The sequence below is a fragment of the Pseudoliparis swirei genome, chromosome 14 (assembly GCF_029220125.1).
Source record: "Pseudoliparis swirei isolate HS2019 ecotype Mariana Trench chromosome 14, NWPU_hadal_v1, whole genome shotgun sequence".
In the NCBI taxonomy this organism is placed as follows: Eukaryota; Metazoa; Chordata; class Actinopteri; order Perciformes; family Liparidae; genus Pseudoliparis; species Pseudoliparis swirei.
In genome coordinates, this window is record NC_079401.1 from 7,086,937 (window position 1) to 7,107,269 (window position 20,333).

The window sequence follows — 20,333 nt, forward strand, 5'->3', positions numbered from 1 at the left end:
TTGAGCTTCAGTCCTTATTTGGTGCCCGTTTGGAAAGTGAAGAATTTACTTTCTCAGGCAAGCTGCCATCAGCGCGGCAGTGGCTCTTGTGTGGGCAGGAGGAGTGCTTGAGGAATTCTGAGTGTGGTTGGACCAATGGCAGGCTTATTTATTGCAGCCAATGAGATGATTCCTGCTCGGTGGGAAACATGCTTTCTTCCATACGTTAGGCTGAAGTCGATCGACTCAACACCAGAGTGATTACTGAGGAGTAAGAGGGCATAACTCTGTGGAAAGTACTGCAGCGTTCCCATTTTGCATCAAAAAGGAACACGAAGTTGGACAAAAAAACTCAACTTCTACTACTTGGAGAGAGAAAAAAAGGCATTTGATGGGTAAGCCAAGCATAATTTCACCTATCGCTGCAATTCGTACTGTTTTTAGCATAAAACTGACAGTAAAAGCAACGACGATGGAAACTTCTTGGCCTCATTGTTTGGATTGCAAAGGTCCTCTGAGGATGCTTGTTCCAGCCTGTTTGAAGTGGGCGAGCGTGGTGAGAAAAAAACCCGCTTCATCGCCGTCCTAATTTGAACTGCGGCACGTTTATTCATTATGCGACGCTTCGGCTCGGCGGACCGGGCTCCGCGGTCCCCCGCTTTCGTATTCAGCGCTCTCCATTTCCACATAAACCCACTTGATTACTTGAGCGGCACTCTGGCTGAAGCCATTAAAGCTCTCGCTGATCCATGCTCGCATTGTGAAGGAGGGGGAGGGGGGGGGATCAAGAGAAAGGAGGGAAGCTCTGTGAGGCAGTCGAGACTCACCTGAGACATTTGACCTTTGCTGCCGGGTAATTCAACAACGTCCCGCCTCAGCTCACCTCCGTTTGCCCCTTAATGAGGCTTCTCAGCAGGGGGCGAAGTTGCGCAGCCGCCCCCCCCCCCCCCCCCCCGCCCTGTTGGCTCGTTGTTCTAGTTCAGTGGCTTCCCAGACGGCCCTCGTGACTCGATGAGATTATAAACTCCCCTCTTTAAAAAGCCTAAAACCACTTTGTTTCTCCCTGGAACGTGATAGGCGACCCAAAAAAAATGGTCGCCGGTCAGTTGCGAGACACGTGCTGAACAAACGATGCCCAGATTTTTTTTTTAAACTACCTAGCAACGAGGTTCTGTCTCTTTGTTGTTGTATCCCCATCGAGCAATCTGAATGGATTATTTTCCAGATGCGCAGTCGGGCGCTGAAGCGTGCGGCCTCCCGGAGATTCCCCCGCTTTTATCCGTCTGAGCTGGTAAAACCTACGCGGAGCCCGTGTTATTCCGGCTTCCAGCTGCACCCTCCATATATGGATGGAGTCGGGGTAGCTGTTGTTCTCTCGCTCGGTCGCATGGCGATGCGGTGAGGATTTAAAGCCGAAGTCTGTGTTTCCTCCCCGTCTGTCTTCTCTCCCGACTGCCTCGTGATATGAAAACAATATCTGAGAGCCGCGTTCGCATTTCCCTTGAAAACCCATTTTCGCATGCAAAAGAAGAACCACTAAGGCCGGGGGAGCTGACCGGCAGGCTGGTTTGCTTACAGTAGCAACTGGAAGTCATCACTGTGTACCCTTCTGACCTTTGGATCAATACTGGAGGGAGCAATCATCGGGACATTTGGAGGCAGTACAGAGCAGCAACCTCCTGTCAGCTGTGAATAAAGGCAGATGCTCTCGCTGCGAATATGAATGTCAGCCGCGGCCCCCAGGTTGTGGAGGCGCTGTGGATGAGCCGAGACCGGCAACTTCTCACGCACGTCCTCGTCATTAGATGCACTTTATCCTCCTCAATTGTGACTTTTAGCCACTTGCCTAGCAACAGTTGTAACTCATTCACTTAATTAACCCGTGGATTCACAACGATGCCCTCCAAAAGAATGGCACACACACACACACACATGCACACAGAGACAAGGTCCAACTGCTGTTGGCATTTTTTCTCCTGAATACCCGGATATTAACCCCTTTATCTGATAGATTTTGGTCTGTAAGATCTTCATTATTTAGCTTATAAAGTCAGATTTTCTGGCATGAAAAAAAGGCCCCTAATGTCTTATTCCAGGGTGCAAATCGTCTCGCAGGCAACATTAACGGGCCAGAGATGCGACATCGAAATCGGCAGAAACATTCCGCGGCTTGTTGAAATACCTTCCTCGCACTCTCGGTCAGCGTCTTCATATTTTTAGAGGAGCACATCGCCGGATCAGCACTGTCTGGTGGAGTGACACCGGCGTGCGCCGGGCGAGGATCCGCTCCGCGAGATGTTATCCGGCCGCTGTATTCCGATACGCCCGACGATCGCGTTGCAAAAAAGTCGACGCGTCTTTTGTTTTCCCGGAGCAGGCTAATTGCGGCGGCTTCCTTCCCGCCTGTGCCTGCTGCCTCCAGATAGCGCGCTCTCTTCTCTCATCGCCCCCCCCCCCCAGCCCCTTTCCCGCGCTCATAAACATCCGTCGACTCCCGACGTGCGTTTCTCCGTGCACGCCGCCGTAAACACGATCGGTTGGAAGTCTCTCGGCCTGTTTACGCATCGTCACGCAGACTGTGAGGAGCCACACTGTCATGGATACGATGAGCGTCCAGGACCAAAACGGACGGCTATTTAAAGATGCTACGTGTAGCATTGCGACATCAGGGAAATCCATACCGCTCGACTTTTGAGGGGATATACAAGAGTATAATTAGGGGACAAGTGATACTGTTGCTGGGAGATCGGGCAACAGGTACTGGAGGCCCCTGAACTCGGCATTTCGTACAGCACTGGTGTGCCGCCCGCTTGTCGGGAAACCTACCGTTGTTTTACTGAGTGGTTTACTCAGCAAAGAGGAGCTGAAGCTCTCAGTTCCTCTGGCAGCAGGGAGAGAGAGAGACGGAGAGGTGGCCCGTCGGCTATAAAACATCATTGTGATCACGAGCAATTGTGTTGTAGTGCTCGAGGTGTCCACATTTATACGAGGTCTCGTCTCAGACGAAGGGGAGTCTGGATCTCCAGACTCGGTCTCTCGCTTCAGGGGCACGGCAGCTTAGCAGCAATTAGCAGCAGTTATGTTATTACATCTGCAGGTTTGTCATTTCTCAAGTAAAAATCCACAACATATGATGGGTCCGCAGCTTCTCAAATGTCCGGATGCGCTGCTTTCCTTGTGTCTTATTAAGATGATAATAATAACATTAAAATATAAATAACAGACGCGTATAAGTCGCAGGAAGAATGTGTGACTCTATAAGCTACCTGATCTGAAACGGTGGCCCATCTGGGAAGAACAAGGAATCCCGTGCGGTCCGATCCCGGCCCACGCGCTGCTTGTTCCGACGTGTGTTCCAGGTGCACGTGGCGCCCCAGAGCAGGTGAGGACAGCGCCAGGATCCTCTCAGACAGAACTCCAGCAACGTCATGCGAAAAGAATGGGAAAGACGCAGTGAGGCGCGTCAAGCCGTGTGTGTGTGTGTGTGTGGTTTTTTCGAGAAGCATTCTCTTTCAATGTGATTCTGCCTGGAACGCCATCGACATGTTTCCCACACGGAGAAACAGGCATAAGTGGCTATTTTATGAGGCGGGGGTTATTCCTGTGCAGTTGAGGGCGATTTAGGGAATACACTCGGTGACGTCTCTCCCTCCCCGTTTCTACACACAAAAAACAGTCCGAAAGTAACTCGGTTCATGCCCTCTATGTTGTTTTGTTGAATTCTTCTTCTTCTCTGCTTTTGACGTGAAGTTACAGATTTCTTGGGAAGACTTTAATGCTTTTCTTGACTCCCGATTTTCTCTGTGTCTCCCTTTACAGGTCACCACATCATGTCAACCAAGTATCAACAACTATGACCTGGTGAGTGTGTGTGTGTGTGTGTAGACCATCTTTTAAGATCTCATTGACCTCAGAAATCCCCGTCGCGATGCAACACACGGGCCAGAAGCACACACACACACACGGGCTTGTGTGGTGAGGCCGTACTCGTTGCTGTTGCCGCAGGTCAAAGGTCAGAGGCTATGACCATGAGAGCTTCCTCCTGCCTGCGCAACTCAAACAAGACACCCTCCCGCCGTCAGCCGCGCGACGCTGACGGCGTGTAATCGACGCGCGGCGGGTGTTCTTCCGGCGACATTCATCGCTACTCGCCAAAATGCATTTAGCGTCCCCGTTAGGGGCGAACATGTTGAACGCCATCGCTTCATTTCATTAAAAACCCTGCGTCTGTTTACGTCCATGTTTACTTAACCTTGTTCTCTTCTTCTTCTCTGTCTTTGTTGCCGGGTTCCTTGGCGGCGTTATCGCCGTGGATCTGCGTGGGCGTGTAAACAACGGGAGGAATGTGAATCAGATATCAATCAGTCCCAAAGTCTTTGCCAGTAATACGTCCTGCTCTTTTTTTGTGTGTGTTTGCGTTCCGGAGCTATCACTCTGTCCATTGTTTTCACAACCGTTTAAAAAAAAATATATATATATATATATATAGTGAAGCAAATACCAGAGATTAACCATGTACAGGAAATGACCCGCGATAAAAGTTTCAGGACGCTGTTTAGATGAAACGCAGAGGAGAAGCTCTGCTCTCCTCTCGCCGTTGCTCCTATGAGACAAAATGTGATTCACGCACTGAAACAGAGTCCTTTTTCTCTTTTGATGAGCTCGAAAAAATGGGAGATCCCACGGAGAACGCACGCTCAGCAAATGGCGGGTCGTGATTAGAAAAGCAGCGGCGAGGAAAACAATTGGAGCCGATTTCAAGTCGATACGGTCGAATACAAAGTGTGCACATGCCGGTCCGTGTTTAATATATTCAAGAGCAGCCGCCGATGATATGACCAAAATAGGAACATTCCCAGCAGCGGTAACTACTTTGCACTTATTTACTCTGGACGCCGGCCGCTTTAAATGACTCTGCAGCAGCTTGTTAAACAGTCCCCACTTTTGTTTATAGAGCTCAGAGACGCCGTACTTAACTCGGTTCGGAGATTTTCCTGAACACATGGATCACTGTCCAGCTGTGTGTGTGTACATATTTTCTTTCCACCTCTCACATGCTTCAGCATCTAACTGCCACTTATGGACCAGATGAGTTGTGTATTTGTTCTGATTTTTACTTGAACATATTCATAATTGGGCTTGTCCTCCTTTTGAGATGCAGCAGTTGTCTTCTTGTATTCTTCATAACCGGCACCAGGACCAAACAAAACATGTTTTTGCAACTATCAGCATCTTTTAAAGAAGGACATTCACCGAACACCGTTTTCTTTCAGTTTATTTTGGATACATAATTCACAGACAGATTACCTGACCTTTTGCACAGAGGTTTTAAAATATTCCCTTGCAGACTGAGTCCATGTTTCTATATTTGAAAAGGGCTTTCGAGAAACACAATGGTCCAGTTAAGTTGAGCCGGTCCAGGGAGAAATATTTCCCTTTCAATTCTCTTTATTGGCATGAAAAATCAATCCGTCAGAGCGGAGGAAAGAAAAACACATCAATAAATACATCTGATGATAATAATGAAAGTAAATATTGAATAAGTATGACCATTAAAGACAATAAACAACTGTACCTCAACATAGTAATATGTGGATTAAGGCAAAACATATAATATGCTTGTATAAATATAATTAAAATGAAATTGTTCGTCCTCACAGGCAGTGACTCCTGTCGTAGCTTTTACTAATTTTCATGTGGCGGTCTCTCCAAACATGTTCCTTTCTCGGTCTTTAATTTTACTTTGTGTCACTCACTCTATTTTGTAAAAAAGGTTATTGTATTTTTTTCTTTTGAGATATTCTTCTTCTTGCATATCTCTGTTCTGAGATCGACAAAAGAGGAGTTGGGTTACATTTTAGCCTAATGCCTCCATTGTATATATTCGTTTTGTTTAAATTTGGTTATAATTGAAGATGGTGTTTGTGGCCTCTCTCTCTCTCTCTCCCTCATCCTTTCTCTCACCATGTTGTTTCTTCCCCGCTGTGAGCGAAACAAAGACTAACCCACTGACTCTGTCTCGCTTCTCCTCTCCAGCCTCCCACTCCTCAGATGCCATTAAAGCATGTAGATACGCCGGTGAGTAACACCTCCTCCTTATTAGTGGAAATGCCGAGAAGACGTGCTTTAAAAAAGCTCCTCGTTCATAAACGCTGCTGTTGTTGAGCTGGAATAACAATCCCTGTGTGCTTCTTGGCACTGTGATAATTAAAGACCTTTTTTTCTGCGTTTAAATATGTTACAATTAATACATTTAAACATGCATTACACCGCTCACTGCAGGAGGTGGCAGCAGCATGCAACACATAGCCAGCCAATCAGAGCGCCTGTGACTTTAAAAAGTCAAAGTGTCCATGAATTGGAATCTGTTAATCGTAAAGAACATTTTCAAAGTTGCACACACATTTAATTGAAATAACTTCACTTCAAATTCTTGACTGGCACAGTTAGTAACCTCAGAGATGAAAAAGGTCGATGATTATACCCACGAGGTAAATGACTTAACCCTCGCTCTGCTCCGTGCCAGTACAAAGACATATTTGGTGCGTATACTGCTGCCAGTTCGCTGCAAATTGTGTCTCGTCTATGCCAGAAAAGTGGCCGCCGAGGCCCGAGACGAGGCCACTTTCTGCTGAACCATGAAGGGCGTTTTGTTTCCGAGAGGGCGAGATTCCAGAAAACTCGGAGAGGAGAGGACCGCTGCTAATGCGGAAAGAAAACAGACCCCCGAAGCCAGCGGTGGCAGTCAGAGTGAGATTATAACGAGATTATAACGCTGTGGAGATGAACTCACAGTCTGGGGCTTCACCCATGAGGAAGAGAGGAGGTCTGCAGGATGGAGATGTTTCTTTCTTTCACGTGTCAGTGTGTGTGTGTGCATCGTGTACAGGAACTCTTATGCAGTGTTTATTAGGTAAAGCTAAGTCCTTATAGGACTCATCTATGGTGGTTTTGAGTGGTAACGCCCCGCCGTGAACATAATTGGGTCAGTGTGGGGCCTGCGGGTGTCATCCAAGTGCACTATGGGAACTTGTTTTGAGTCTGTTTGTGGCTCAGGAGAGGGTAGAGACTGAGACGCTGCGAATCCAAAACGCTGCAGTAAAAAAAACTGCACAAAAGAATAAGGGAGACATTTCAGTTGTAAAAAAAACAGTCAAGTCTCTAGATTCTCGAGGGCAATTAAGGTCAAACACGTGCAGCAGACGAGCACAAACACACTGTACACTCGTACATAAACAAACACACAGCTTGGGAAAAAAAGGGAGTCAAGACGAGAGAAGGGGGGAGTCGGAGGAGATGGGGGGGGGGGGACATAATGAGAGATAATGAGAGCGAGGGAGGAGGAGAGCCAGAGAACACAAAGTGGGCATGAGGACGAGAGGAAGCAGGAGAAAGGAGGAAGACAGTCGAGAGGAAAGAACGGCAGAGAAGATGCATCGATATAGATATATATATATATATACGTGTGTATTATATAATCGACGATGAGGTTTAGCATCTTCCTCCGTCGTGAGGATCCGGAGATTCTTTTGTTTTGATTTCCTGATCGTGATATTAAAACCGGAGCCATGGGCAGCTCCATTCAAAGGCGTCTCGACCACCTGCGTTCATCCTGGAGGTGGAGCACTGGGTACCTGTTCAGCAAGGTAGGCCACTCCCACACAGGAAGTACACACATGTTTAGGTGTTTTTTTCACGCAGCTTAAAATGTAATGAAAAATTCTTAGTTTGTTCTGGATCTTTCGATGAAATTAAATCTCTGCTAAAGTGTGCGACAAATTAACGAATATTGTTTCGTGTACAGTGTACATATAGTATATGTACAGGCGAATAGAACAATTGGTTTGGGCCTATTTTCAGCAGCGGATGAATACATGTTCCATGTACAGTGAGTTGGGCCACGAGGAGTTAATGAAGGAACGTGTCACTCATGCATGTGTGTTGTAAGGAATAAGATATTCATTGGCGGTTCTGGTGGTTCCATGTGATTTCTTTGGAGAGCAGCGCCGGCCTTCAACCGTGTGAACGGGGCCTTTTTAATAAAAAAAAGGACACGCCGTTCACTCCGCTGCGCACGCCGCGTTGACTTTCACGAGGCGTCGCGACAAGACAACCGACTGTTCCTGTGATGTGAAACGTACCCCTCCCCCCCCCACCGAGCCCCACGTGAACAGCCTGTTTCACTTTGCAAAACACCGGCGTCCGCGGTTCCTCCTGGCATCTGCTTCCTGTCAAATCACGGAGAGTTATGCCTCCCGTTTCAGGCTCGCGGGGGGGTGTGTGTGTGATGAGATTAGCTTCCTCTCAGCTCCGGGCCGCGTGTTTAACCTCGCGCCGTGATTACAGGCCCGGCTCCTGCCAATATCTCAGTTGAACCACTTGGCCGGTGATGCCGAACGCTCACTCTCCCTCTCTCCCTCTCTCCCTCTCTCTCTCTGGCGAGGGGGGAGAAGATAGATTCTGCTTTGTTCTATCTTCTGGGATGGCTCCGTCTTCTCGATGGCAGCCGACTCGTGCAGATGAGTTCAGGCGGCGAGAGGACGAGCCACGTCCAGCATCTACGATGCAGCGGTTCCTCGACAGCGCGGCGTGTTTCGTAACGTTTTCCCCTCTGCAGCCGCGTCACGGGAGAGCAGCTTCCAGTCTCTCCTCCCTGACTAGAGGACTGGAGCATTAGAGTGTGTGTGGGAGTCAGGATGCTCTTCTCCTGGAACACACTGATGCATTGTCATTTGTCTCCTCTTCTTCTTCTCTTTTTGTGTTTTTTCCATCAACCATTTCTCATCCCTTTTATCCTCTATCTGTCTTTTACTTCTTCTACTTTTCCCGCTTCTTCTCCTCTCTTCCTTCCTCTGCCTCTTCTTTTCTATCTTTAATTCCAATACTAAGTAATATTGCTTCCTATTTGTATTTATGTATATATATATACATTTAACTTTTTTCTTATGCTTCTTTTTTCATCTCCTTCCTTTTGTTTTTCTTTGCTCTATCCTTCTTCCTCCTCTTCCTCTGCTGCCTCTACTACTGCTCCCCCATCTATTTCCTCCTCCTCTTCTCTTCTTTTCTCTTTCTTTTCCTCCAAAACCAGTGTGACCTCACTTTCTCACGTCAGATTGTTATTCGTTAACATCCCCGTCATTACCAGACACAATTTGCTTATGAATCCTTTTCCTCTCCTCCCTCCGCTTGTATGTGCTTTGTGTGTGTGTGTGTGTGTGTGCGCTCTCCAGGGATCTGCGAGGTCCTGCAAGAGTGTGGAGCTATTGCGAAAGCAGTCGCGGTAAGACCCAGCATCCTTTCACTATTGTGTTGTTGTTGTTGTTACACAGTTACATCGACTTTATTTTCCAATGAAAACAGATTGTTTACCCTGGATATTTCTCCTCTTTTTGGGCGTAATGTAGATGACCGCTCCGCCCCTCTGTTGCCTGTTATTCTTCAGGCTCGGCTGCTTGTCATGCATGGCTTTATTAATAAACCAATAAAGCTGAAGGCCTCTTGGCCGGCGAGAGAGAGACACAGAAAGAGAGAGAGAGAGAGAGAGAGATTGGTCAGGTCAACATCGGTGAAAGGATTGGGAATTGTTTTTCTTTCCGAGAAATAGAAGCGTGATCTTTACAGAGTTCACATTTGATCGACGTCTCACAGCAGCAGTAAAAAAAAAAATCTATGAAGAAAATTCACACCAGTGCATGAAAAGATGACAATCGATGAAAAAAAAGGTCAGATCCTCTGGTAAACTCCCGTGGCTCCCTCTCCAGGAGTCAGAGCGTGGCTCAGGCCATGGAGGAGAGCTACGAGGTGGACCTGGTCTACATCACGGAGAGGATCATCTCCGTCTGCTTCCCCGCCGCCGCCGATGAACGCAGCTACACCGCCAACCTCAAGGAGGTGGCGACGATGCTGCGGTCCAAACACGGGGAGCACTATCTGGTGAGAACCCCCCCCACACACACACACACCCCACCCCAGGACACACGACTTGCATAAAGAGTTTTTTTTATTATTATTTTGATCTGTACACAATGTGATGTTCTTAGTGTCGCTCTGATATGCCGACGCGTGTTCTCTTTCTGATTTCAGATCCTCAACCTGAGCGAGCGGAGGAGCGACTTATCCAGTTTGAACCCGAAGGTAGGAAGCAGCCGGATCCTCTTCAAGTGATTTCCTGCGAGAGGAATTAAACTAGAAAAAGAAGCCAGAGGCCAGTTAAAATACTTTGCATTTGGGCCCTCGTTGATGCAACTGAGACATACACATAACATTTTTTACTCATATCTGATTGGTTGGTTTCTTTAAGTGCCTCAGGGTTGAGTTGTGGCTTATTTTGGAAGGTTATGTCCCCACTATACCTGAACCATCGGTTTAAATATTAGACTTTATGTTGATGCATCTGCAGCCTGTAGAGCGGCGCCCCCCAGTAACGGCTTATCACGTTGAGTTGAGAGAGAACCCCTTTCTTTTTGAACCCCACCCTCAGGTTGTGGAGTTCGGCTGGCCAGACCTCCACGCACCGGCGCTGGACAAGATCTGCAGCATGTGCAAGACCATCGACATGTGGCTCAACGGAGACCCGCGCAACGTCGTGGTGCTGCACAACAAGGTAGAGCCGGGACACGCCCTCCTCTTTACAGATGAGTTAGATGACAGCCCTCTTGCGCGTGTGTGTGTGTGTGTGTCCGTTCAATATGAAGACGATTAGCGTAGCTCAGCATAAAGCCGGCGCTATGCACAGTGGGAAGCGGCCCCGGTCCAAAGATAACAAATCTGCCAGCAGCAGTTAAGCTCACTTGATTATCACGTCTTTACTTTATTTGTTTAATCAAACAGAAGCAGCTAGACGTCATTTGAAGTTTTTTTTTACAGCACACGTGTCGGACTGTTTCTTGGCATTGGATGATATGAGATACAACACAACATTCTTGCATTTCTTTTAACCATTCTCGTCGTCGTACGTTCCTTTTTAACGAAGATGTCGCGAAGCAGAAATTAAACATTCGCTCTGACCTGCAGCAGACGTGTTTCTAGAGTTGGACCTGGTCGCTTTAAACAAACGGGGGGATCAAATATCACTTTGTGTTATTTGTGCGTCCAATTTTTTTTTTTTCAAATGTAATTCATGCAGTTTCCTCCGTTTCTTTATGTAAGTTCAAAATGTCCCCTGAGTGTCTCTGTCTCTGTGTCCCAGGGGAACCGAGGCCGAACGGGGGTGGTGGTGGCTGCGTACATGCACTACAGCAACATATCCGCAAGGTACCCAACACGCCACAGTCCACCCATACCACACTGCACTACACTCGTGTGATTTCCTTTGAAAGCTCCACCTCGCGAGGTTCGATAAGGACAGCAGCGCCCGTCACTCACACTCGGGCCTCAAGGTCTGAATCACGATGTGATTATTATTGCAAAAACACTCCAGCTTATTATTCTGGCTCTTTGAGGAGAAGCACTCTCAACACGTCGTCATTCTTTAATGCGACCAGATGTTTCGATAGGTGGGAAGGAGCCAGGAGGATTTAAAGCTGCTTTGTAAATGATGGAGGCCTCGGGGGTGTTTTTCCCCCCACTAAATCTTAAACTGGGGGGCGGGGGGGGTGCAGCTTTGATTCAGTAAGATGCTCTCTCGCATGACGAATAATAACGCCGTCCGTCTGTGTGTGTGATGCAGCGCCGACCAGGCGTTGGACCGGTTTGCTATGCGGCGTTTCTACGAGGACAAAGCGATTCCTGTGGGCCAGCCGTCGCAGATAAGGTCAGTGTATTACCTCACTTCCTGTTCGCCCGACGCAAAGCTTTACGAGTCTGACCTTTGCTTCCGAATGTTCGCAGCTTCTGTTGCATCACAGGGAGACGCCCACATTCTCAGAGGGGGAAAAGGGAGAAACACCCAAACTCTTTGTGTGCACAGTGTTGCTCTTCATGCGGCCGCATGCACGCATCAACATTGGTGAACGGCCAATAACAAGAGGGAGTTTTTTCCCTCTTTTAAGTTTATCTCCAGTTTAGTTTTAATTGGCATAATTGGGAGTAAACGTCGTGGCGCGGCCAGGAGGCGTCTATCTTGTCCGTCTGATGGATTCCTCTGCGGTCTCTGGGGAGGCTGCGGGGCTCACTCCGGGTCTTTCTCAGCATATTTTCCCCTCCACTTGTTTTGAGATAATGGGCTCCTCGTGAATAGAGAGCGAATTCCAAACCAGAACCAACCAAGAGTGGTTTAAAAGTATTTAAACCACCCTCTTATTTTGAATGCAGCGCCCTCTAGCGGTAGTAATGGTAAATGGACCTGTACTTGTACCTGCGCTTTTCTCATCTTCCGTCCACTCGAAGCACTTGACATGACATCATACACCCATTCATACACTGGTGGGAGGAGCTAAGATTCCACCTGCCCATCAGGACTTACTAACATTCACACAGCCCCAGGGGCAACAGTACCTTCTGAGACTCGTCAATCTGCTCCTTCTTCCATTTCACGAGCCTCGTTCTTCATTAATAGAAACTTAAGTGCCGAACCCTCACCGTCTCTCTTCCTCACCTGCGGGGAGAGGACACCCGATCCGAGCCCGTCTCGGTAAAGGATGAGCAGGCCGGAGGTGGCAGGGAGTAAATGAGGAAACACAGGAAACAGCGGGGGACTTAACACCAGCTTGTGAATCAGTCAGCCAGCCGTTGTCGAGCAGGTCTATGGGCTTGCCCTCTGCCCCGCTGTTATCTCCTGCTTCGGATATAATTATCTCTGCCCCCGGAGTGTGCGAGTATTATGGTCTGGAATGTGTGACATTAACATCACGATTAGGAGATGAGCTGCCGCTGCCAAGGAAAGCTTGTACACGTTTGGATTAAAAGTGTTTCATGGCGCATTTTAGGATCATCAAATAATAATAATAATACTTTGAGTTTATATGGCGCTTTTCTAGACACTCGTGATATGAATTTAATTCACAAATGATCGTTATTGTTGGTTGTGAAACGTTCGAATGCAAACTGAGCTGCACAGTTTGATGGCATCTCGTCTCCATTTAAAATAGTTTTTACGTGCATTTTAAAGAAAACATGAACAGAAATTTGACGAGCAATATTTATTGAGTTGGAGAAAAATCAAGAGACTTTACATTCAGCATTCGAATGGACGAAATGACATCGTGGTTAGTTTTGTAATCGTCACCTCGATAACTAAATACAGACCCTTTGCAAGTGCAAGAGGCTGTTTTGTGTTATATTCAGATTTCTTGCTCAGCTCCATCTGGGATTTCCCTCTCATTTCACTAACTGTATTTCCTATTTGTTTGCGAAGAACAAGTAGCACCACGGCCTCTGTGACCGAAGGGAAAAGCCTTATTCAATTCATATGCTTGTGTAGTCTCGAAGGCTTCGTGCATAAACCTTTAATATAGGATAATTCATTGATGGAACACAGGATGTGATTAGGACTCACATGACACTACACGCGCCCCCCGCTCCGTCTAATTGAATTTCAGAGCGGCGAAACCATCTGGACACTGACAGCAGAGCAAAGCGTCCGCATGTGGCGCCACCCCCCCCCTCCGCGGTCAAGGTCACGTTGGGTACCATCATCGTTATCGTCGTTAACAACTAGACCGCGCTCGACTCGACGGACCCCCGACTGGCCTCGGCTCACCTTTTTCACGGTGACATTTCCCCCGCGGCGGAATGAAAGGTTGCTTTACAGTCCGAGTCGGGGAAACGTGCCTCCGGCTGCGCTGCTTTACAGAGGACGAGCGGTTTAATCTGCTTTCTCGGATCATAAGCAATATGTCGTGTTTAAAACCAGGACATGTCATTCTCACTTTTCCACTTTTTTGTGTTCAGGTATGTGCGATACTTCAACGGCCTTCTTTCCGGACTAATCAAAATCAACAACAAGCCTCTGTTCCTGCATCACGTCATCATGCACGGCATCCCCAACGTTGAGTCCAAAGGAGGTAAGCCCCCCCCTCAGAACTCGCCGGTTCTCTCTCGACATCTTTCAAACTTCTGTTTTTTTTCTTCTGTTTTCCCTTTCGCAGGCTGCCGTCCTTTCCTGAAGATCTACCAGGCGATGCAACCCGTCTACACGTCGGGAATATAGTACGGACACTTTTGTTCCAGTCCAATGTGTCGTGCGTTTTTTTAATGCACCTACAGAGCTGATAATGCGGAATTATTGTATTCTCACACACTGTTATTGTTATTGTCGCAGCAATGTGCAAGGAGACAGCAGCACGAGTATCTGCATCACGATCGAGCCCGGCCTGCTCCTCAAGGGAGACATCCTGGTGAGGCTTTATCACGACGCTGACGCTCAGACCCGACGGAGACGTTCGATTCACGTGCTGATGTTTTTCTTTCCGTACTATCCGTAGTTGAAGTGCTACCACAAGAGGTACAGGAACTCCACCAGGGACGTGATGTTCAGGGTGCAGTTCCACACCTGCGCCATCCACGACCTCGGGGTGGTGTTCGGGAAGAACGAGCTAGACGAGACCTTAAAAGGTAATGGCTCTGCGGGTGGGTGTGACTTTTTCTTTCTCGAAAATATATCTGTGTTTTTTTGTGATCATGAAGAAAAAAATGTGCTTATAACAGTAAATACAAGCTAATTGCTGTCGGTTTTAAACTGTTTTACACTGGGAATTTTTATTTCCACGATTAAAAAGTATTTTTTTATTGTGAAATAAATACTAATAGTATATATAGCTGCTCCGCAGTTAATAATTTAAAGGAAGCAAATGCTAACTATCAGCTAATTGTGTTAAAAGTTAAGAGTCAATGTTAAAACGGCAGAATTCTTGCACTGCAAAAGTCATTTTTGGATTAAAAAAATGAAAATAATTAGCCCTAAAACTGAAATTGAAATCTTTAAATCTGTGATTTAACATTGTATATTTTACTGTAATACTGCATGCAGCTTTAAACACATCATATGTCATTACATTGTGTTTGTGCACATTTGTGTTTTACAAGTAGAACCCAGTGTCTGCACTGTGTGTCTCTACAGATGAGAGGTTCTCAGAGTACGGCAAGGTGGAGTTTGTTTTCTCATATGGACCAGAAAAAATCAAAGGTAACACATTTTTCCTGACAGGAAAATGTTGATTGAGATTTTTAAAAAGTGACTCAACAACATACGTTATTAAACCTGATGTATTCGCGGCTATTATCCTGACATGTTTTCTCAATTTGAAGCGATAACCTTTTCTTGGAGCATTTGATTCCCCACGTATAGATAGTTGCGTTTCTTGTTATTTTTAATGTGGCGTGATTTTGCGTGAGCCTCCGTTTCTCATCATGCCGTGCGTCCCTCAGGCCTGGGCCACCTGGAAAACGGGCCGAGCGTCTCTGTGGACTACAACACCCAGGACCCTCTGATCCGCTGGGACTCGTACGAGAGCTTCAGCCAGCGCGGCGAGGAAACTGCAGACGGCGAGCAGGGTATGTCCTCACACACACACACACACACACACACTCTGGCTTTGATGCACTCTGCACTCAACTGAAGAGAAGATCCGTCTGTCTTTCCGCTCCTCAAACCGCCTCTCCTCCTCCGCTAAGCCTCACAGCCCCCCTGCCCATCCTCCTCAAACTCGGTCTGTCAATTAGTCCTTTAAATAGCCGCTGCAGAAATAGGGGGGCGTCAGTCGCCCTGTCGGTGGCGGCCCACTTCTCAGAGGGGGGTTGTAACCCGAGACGCCACCAGCCCCAAATCCCACTCGTCCCCAAACCCACCTCCATCCAGTCCCAGCTTTCCCATCAGGAATTTGAAACTCTGTTTGAAACGGTATCGTGTATACAACCCTCCTGCCTATTCGGTCATCCACAGAAGAATCAGTGCCGGAATCCCACAAATATGACATACAGCAAATACTGAAGTCACTTTGTGTTGTAAATGCTGCTCTGAAGACACCAGAAGATGCACTCGGCATCAGTCGAGTCCGCACTCTGCAGCCATCGTCGCGCTGCATCCACTTTTTTATACGTTGTTATTTCTTCTTCTTCACACGACTTCACAAAGACCCGTTTCACTTTTTTTTTACGTCCCCAAAGAACACTTGCGGTAATCGCTGTGTTGCCAGAAGGTCAGTGGGAATCGCCGGCGCTGCAAGTTCGATCCTAATTGAACGGGTGGCGGTGTTCCCTGAGCGCGGCGGGAAAAAAAACCAACCTAATTTCCCTGATTGCGACCTTTTGCTCCGAAGCTGAAAAAAAAAAATTAGGAAAATTACAGGAGAGTTATTGGTTCAAAAAGCTTTGAGTATTTAAATTAAAGGTATTTTTAGTTTTGATATGCCGTCTGAAAAAGCAGCAGAATACACATTTGAGTTGACGCACACTGATGCTGCGGGAATAACACCGACATGCAGGAACGGCCTATTTTTACACGCTCGCAGGACACGACTCACTCATCAGTCATCGTCTGGAGAATCCAGACTTGCTTTATGTGCGTGTGGTTAGAAGAATGTTTTGTCCTCGGGGCGCTGATGTCCGAATGACGGCATTTTAAACCCGAGTCCAGCGACCTTGGGAATCCACTCGAGAGGACTCAACGAAAGACGGGCGTCTTAAAAAGCGTCCGTGGGATTAGGCGGCTTCGCGTCTGTGTGTGTTTCTGTAACGGAAGGTATTTGTGACGAGTGTTGCACTTAAGCGGCCGTGTGAAGTCTGCGCGTTTAAAGTCCAGCTATTTGTGTTTGTGTAACTGCGTAATCCTACACCGCGTGGACGTGCATCCCCCTGTACATTTTTCTAGTTTATGAGTCTTTAGCAGGTTTTTTTATGTGGTATGTTAAGAGTGTGTGTGCAGTGCACCTTGTGTTTGTCGGCTTGCCTTTGCTCTACTAATAGCCCCGCGGTGTGGTGGCAGCTGTCGACCCGGAGGTCAAACCCGTCAGAAGGCCACGGCTCGGGCCACCGAGCAGCCACTGCAAGCAAATCTGCTTTTTAATCAGGGTCAAAACATCATTTAAAAGATTTAAAACATCGGTTTTTACATCCAAATGTTTGGAGAGATGCCAGAGAAGAGGGTTGGTTGGCACTCAGCACACAGTTCGGTGTGTTAAAACAAGTGTTTACAAGTGTTTCATGCGGCATCTGTCGTACATCAAGTGTACATTTCTAATTGAACCAAAAGCCAATTAAATGTGGGTTGGGAATGTCGTTATCCCTTGAGTTCTGAAGACTAACCACGAAAGGTAGTGTGTTACCGCAGGAGAATGAGCGTGTGTGTGTGTGTGTGTGTGTGTGACGTACAGTAGGGCAGCGGGGCCCGGTGACAGCACAGCCTGTCTTCCTTGTGTCCCGCCCTCCTCCCATATTTGGCTGGGGCTGAGTCCTGAAACATGTCTGGAATAGCCGGACAAAGACAGAGAGGCAGAGAGAGGCAGAGAGAAGCAGAGGAGTTTTTTTCCAAAATGTCAAAGCGAGGGAAGTTATTCTTTTGATGTGTTGAATGAAGGAGGAAGGAATAAGAGGTAAAGATAGAGGGATGAAGTAAAATCGAGGAAGGGACGGAGAGCAGCTGAACAGCATTGGTTGGTGAGTAGTTCTGTGAGGCCTTTGCAACGTTCTTTACTATTTAGAAACATCTGCCTGCTTCAAACAGCCCATGACGTACGGTGAATTCTAATTAGATAAAAATCGTGCAGAAATATTTGCAAAAATGCTGTTATTTTTGCAAATGGTTTCAGGGCAAATGGATGCAGGTTTACCCTCTGAATGGTAATTGCCCTCGCAAAACAAAAAGAAGACTTGAATGCAACTATTTGTTCTCTCGGTCCGCAGACATGAAGTCTGTTTGTCTGTTTATTGTGTTTCCATGTCAACACTGTTGCATCCTGTGTGTTTGGCGCGTATGTGGTATCAAATGAGTCATGGAGCGAGCAATTTGCGTGTGGAACATTTTTATGAGCAGGCTGCAATTTGGGTACACCAAAACTATTAAGGACCTCGGTTGGTAACTTCATGTGAGCTCCACAGAGCTCACACTGGGATACAATGCACGTGGGATAGTCCAGGAGGTGAGAAGTTGCACATTTGAGTTTGTTACTTTATTAGACATACGCGTTAGAGCATTTAAATGACATCATCATTTGTGTTCATGAAAAACGACATTAAACAACATTAGAATCAATGCTGTGAAGACTCGCTCCGAACTTTTCCGCGTGCACATCCTCTATGCTGTTTATCTCGGTATCAAACCGAGTACATCGGGGTTTAAGGAGAGCTTTGTGCACCGAAAGCGGCCTGCAAAATTATGCAGAAATGGAGAGCAGTCGGGTATTTTAAAAGCCCCCTGTGTGTGTCATGCATGTGCACATAATGCTTGGAGTTCGACCTCCTGCTGACAGCACAGTGAGCTATAGCAGCAGGTTCAAATCCCAGCCCTGGAAACCCAGCTGAGCCAGTCTTCATCTCTGAATGCCTCTTTTCTCCTGTCTGTCTCCATGTCCCCATATGGCTCACTCTCCGTCGTGTTTGCCCCGAGGTTGACGTACAGATGATTTAAAAAAGTATTCATTTTTATTTATTCGACTGCTTCGGAGTGTTACCGGGCCTCTTTTGCACCAGGTTTACTTCTCTGAGGTCATGAAACACACACAGAGCTCTCGGAAGAGACGGAGATGACAGACCAACATCGAGCTAGACAGCCGGCAGATGCACTTTTACGACGGCTCCTGATCTTAGTGAGCGAAAGACAGATGGACGGATGGATGCACGGAAAAAAACCAGCCCGCCCAGTCGGGAGACAGCCAGGCGCACAGAGGCAGACACACGGGCCGTCGAATTACCCCGACGTGCACCTGTTGCTCCGCTCTTTGTGGCAGTATCGGCTATTTTCTTGTGCATATATGCACAGGCGCTAACTTGGCCCTTTTTGAGAGGAGCACAGTGGTTGAGTTTAATTCTCTTACAAACACAAACGCATTGTGAGAGTCCTTGAGCTTGAATGTATTCCCCTAATTTTAATATTTTTAAATCTCGCAGCGTTCACGTTTCCTTGTATTTGAGGGCGCATTGCGACATTTCTTCGCACATTGCCACAACGAAGTAATGCAGATTTCACCTTGCCAGTAAACCAACTCACTGATCCCAACTAAATATCCCAATCTGCGGCCTGATCTGAGATTTCCGTCTCTTCGAAAAGTGAAAAGAGTCGACATGAATCAGTCGCGGAGTTCAGCTGGTTGTCAGTCAGACAGATGTATTTTATTTTATGACAGTCACTCAGATGACAGACAGACAGACGGGCAGGATGGATGACATCATCCTGAAAGCAATCGTGGAGACAGACACTGATGCAGTCACGTCACGTCCAACTGTGACAGCTGGGCGATGGACGGAATGAGAGGCAGACGTGGCAAATATAAAAATCTGACAGTTTTCCTCATGCCAGTCACCGACACACCAGCCATGACACCGTTTTCCACTTATGGGCTATCACATCATCCCTTTATGGAGAGCTCTTTCCCTCTCATGCTCTGCTGCAAAGACACAAATGGCCCATTTGCAGCCTTAAACATAGTTAGTTATAAAACCTATAAAGTATATATATTTTTATCTTCATTTCTTTTCCGAAGTTTGAAAGAAGTTCGTAGAAGTGTTGCCCTCAAATCAGTGCAAATGGCTTAACGAGGATGTTTTTGCAGCGTGTCTCAGACACACGTCTTCAAGACGAGTCAGTCGGCTGTCACTCAAGCCCAGCCGCCCACTGCTGGCATGCAGACTGGCCGTCGTCACGGTGATATGAAAACTGTGACGGTGAATGTCACATCCTGCTGAGAGATACCTGATGGCTCTCTCACAATTGTGTGTGTGTTTTGGTGTGTGTACATGCCTGCCACTGCCTGTCAGTGTTTCTAATTGTGTGTATGTGTGTATATATATGTTAGAGTAGGCAACTGACTGAAAAGGAGCATTGTAGTACTTTACTTTTCCCAACCTCACAGTTTTACTGCTGTAACACATGCACAAGTCAACTTCACCCTCTTAATAGCTCTTACTGTCAATTTCCGTATGCATGTGTTTGCATATATTCACTTATAAACATACATGAAATCATACACCATATTCAATAAAACTATGATTGCAGACCTTAAGTGGGTGAGAGGCCCACCATGGGACCCTATTAATTCTGCGTGTAAACGTGAGGTGTGTTTCTATATTTATGCGTCTGCGTTTTGTAAAAATGAGTTTGGCCCTTTTTATGAGGTCATCATGTAAATGTCAAGTCTGTCTTTAACTTTCCACCATTCCTGGAAACTTTTAAAAAGATGAGATCATTCAAAGGAAAAATCCACCCAGAAACCTTTAAAAATATTTGGTGGTGGATATTGTTCCTTTCAGGAATGTGCATGTTT

At 46.9% G+C, this 20,333-nt stretch overlaps 1 protein-coding gene across 9 annotated transcripts in view; it reads left to right on the forward strand.

The window, feature by feature from the left end:
- tns1a (tensin 1a) overlaps positions 1-20,333 on the forward strand; it is an 88,915-nt gene that overhangs the window by 24,397 nt on the left and 44,185 nt on the right. For 6 of the 9 annotated variants that reach the window (XM_056430839.1, XM_056430842.1, XM_056430843.1 and 3 more), the window contains exons 4-17: positions 3,799-3,840; positions 6,016-6,057; positions 9,210-9,259; positions 9,741-9,912; positions 10,063-10,113; positions 10,460-10,582; positions 11,168-11,232; positions 11,648-11,731; positions 13,810-13,922; positions 14,007-14,067; positions 14,180-14,255; positions 14,343-14,487; positions 14,978-15,043; positions 15,286-15,411. In XM_056430839.1, coding sequence (XP_056286814.1) covers positions 3,799-3,840; positions 6,016-6,057; positions 9,210-9,259; positions 9,741-9,912; positions 10,063-10,113; positions 10,460-10,582; positions 11,168-11,232; positions 11,648-11,731; positions 13,810-13,922; positions 14,007-14,067; positions 14,180-14,255; positions 14,343-14,487; positions 14,978-15,043; positions 15,286-15,411 — 1,216 coding nt within the window. Of the gene's footprint in view, positions 1-291; positions 375-3,798; positions 3,841-6,015; positions 6,058-7,442; positions 7,626-9,209; positions 9,260-9,740; positions 9,913-10,062; positions 10,114-10,459; positions 10,583-11,167; positions 11,233-11,647; positions 11,732-13,809; positions 13,923-14,006; positions 14,068-14,179; positions 14,256-14,342; positions 14,488-14,977; positions 15,044-15,285; positions 15,412-20,333 lie in introns of those variants that run through there. The other 3 variants (XM_056430847.1, XM_056430840.1, XM_056430846.1) reach the window with 3 other exon arrangements.